Here is a 2,500-nt window from a genome sequence, read left to right on the forward strand (position 1 = left end):
GGATAGCGGGTTTGGTGATTCCCTGGATGTTATCGCGGAGAACTTTGCGGTGACGCTTGGCGCCTCCTTTTCCGAGTCCCTTGCCGCCTTTGCCTCTTCCGGACATGGTGTGTTCGCTAGTTGAGTTCAAGTGAATGAATGACTTCAGCGCCGGTGCGCGGTGCGCTATTATCTGCGTTTGGTCGACCTGATTGAGGCCGGCGGCACAGAAAGCGCGCCTCTGTTATATGTTCGGAGGCGTTGCAAAGGGGAGGGCGCTCGTTCTAGGGGACTAGGGAGGAGCGATTTCAAAGATGACGTGAAAGCAACTAACGTGCGCGGGAAACATACTCAAATACTGATATAGGCTATGTGGAACACAAGGCCAAACGGTGACAACTGGGAGATCAGCTAGTACACTGTGTCCCTCTCCTCATATTGTTGTTGTTGTTGTTGTTGTTGTTGCACCTGATTCTACTCATTGAGGACTTGGTAATTTAGGTGACAGGTTGTTCAATCAGCTGTGGCTGTCCAGGCCTACAAGAAAAATGGGTCCTGTTGGGGGTAGGCTACTCTACCGCTGGAGTTGGGAAACACTGAACTAGTAGGATCAGTCTGTTTAGCTATGGAAGGACGTGTCGTATTGACTGTCATTAATAACATCGCTCTTCTTCTTTCTTCCCTAGACAGCACTCGGCCTGACAGTAAGGGGGCCAAGAGGACCTGGGGTGCGGATGGGAGGGGTGGTGATCCCTCTGCAAGCTGGAGCATTTAGAAAATAGTTGTCATCATCCTTATGCCTAATGTGTGTTGCAGCCAAACAGCACACACTGTTTGTGTGACTCCCTGACATTACGCTATGATGTAAGCACATTTGGGAATGTCTTCTATTTTGTTGCATAAAGACGACCGTATGCATAAACGGTGAGGCCGAGAGTGGCGTACCTTTACACACACACACACACACACACACACAATGAAGGGATTGATTTCCTACCCATACAGAGGTGATAGTGATGTGCCAATATTGTATGGTACCTTTCTTTGCAAACCAATAATAAAGCTTCTTATAATGGGGATTATTGTTATGATGTTGATCATTTGTATTCCCGCAGGATAGCCTCAGATGTGTCGTCAAAGGACGGCCACAGAAAGAGGGCCCATCTCAACTGTTCATTTCAAAAGGGACAAATTGGAGGGGGGCACTGATGCCATAAGGGCCCAAGAGCACAGACTGCCACTTTATCATTCAGGGCAGTTTAACATCTCAGATGTGACTAGCTTTCATAGGACAACTTATTTTTGCCATAATTGTCACTTACCTGTACTTACTGGCTGCCGGCCCTCGGTGGAGTATATCGAGGAACAGAGGGTGCCTTTTAGGATAAGGACTAACAAGGTTTTGACTAGGTGGGATACAGCTACGACCGGAAGTGACTTTTCCCTAGCAGGTTAGGCTAATTAGGCTAGAGTGCAGATACTTGACATGTACAGTACAACAACAAATCACAGAGGGCCTGTTACCACACCCTATAGGCTTGAACATCATAATATAACAATATATAATAATACTCATACATAATAATCGAAAATCACCTTTGACTACAGTGACATTGGTAGTAAGTAGGCTACAGTATAATGGATAGCTACCCAACTGGGACAGAAAGTGGAAATGGAAGGGGGACACGCAGTGAGCAAAACTCCTAACGACATAAAAACACAGACACTTCAGTGGAACGCACAGGGCAAGACGGGAAGGAAGACGTGGAGAAGGACTATTGAAGAGGAGATGAAGAACACCGGAAGCATCGAGTGAAGAAATGGGCCCGGAACAGGGTTAGGCCGAGATGCACTGTTGACGCCCTATGCTTCATTTAGGACCTCAAAGAAATGAGTCAACTCCTATAGGGACTATTTTCACCGCCACCTGCTGGACCAGAGGTCATGTGGCCAACACTCTGCTTGAGATCATTAAGAGCTATAAGGAGTCCATCAACTACCTGGTCAGTCAAGTCATATAGGGGGGGATTTCATGGCCACCTGCTGGAGCAGAAGTAATGTTTGCCAACACTGGCCTTAAAATCATTAGGAGCTATAAGGAGTCCATCAACTAACTGGTCAGTCAAGTCATATAGGGAGGGATTTCATGGCCACCTGCTGGAGCACAAGTAATGTTTGCCAACACTGGCCTTAAAATCATTAGGAGCTATAAGGAATAAATCAACTCATCATTCAAGTCATATAGGGAGGGATCTTAGCACCACCTGCTGGATCAGAAGTACCCTTCACCGTAGGCACAAGAGAGCCATCATCTCTCAACCGGTGCAATTTCCATAAGTATGTGGTAATAAAACAAACAACGACCGCTCATCATATAGGCAGTGGTTTCAAAACTCTAAGCGCGTGTTCAAGTAGAGCACACCAAATCATACATGTACTTGTTCATCACACTGAATCAGTGTTTAATCTAGAAATACATGCCTCGCGTTGCAATACGTGTTCTGGTAATGTCATTGCTTTC

The 2,500-nt window shown here is 46.3% G+C and overlaps 1 protein-coding gene across 1 annotated transcript in view; it reads right to left on the reverse strand.

Annotated features, from left to right (window-relative positions):
* LOC311126629 (histone H4) overlaps positions 1–106 on the reverse strand; it is a gene marked incomplete at both ends in the record, with an annotated part of 312 nt that extends 206 nt beyond the window's left edge. Inside the window, one exon of the mRNA XM_084200627.1 lies at positions 1–106. This exon is cut by the window's left edge and continues 206 nt beyond it. Coding sequence (XP_084056753.1) covers positions 1–106 — 106 coding nt within the window.
* Between the last annotated feature and the right edge of the window lie 2,394 nt (positions 107–2,500).

Source organism: Coregonus lavaretus (genome assembly GCF_964263955.1).
Source record: "Coregonus lavaretus genome assembly, contig: HAP1_SCAFFOLD_762, whole genome shotgun sequence".
Lineage (NCBI taxonomy): Eukaryota > Metazoa > Chordata > Actinopteri > Salmoniformes > Salmonidae > Coregonus > Coregonus lavaretus.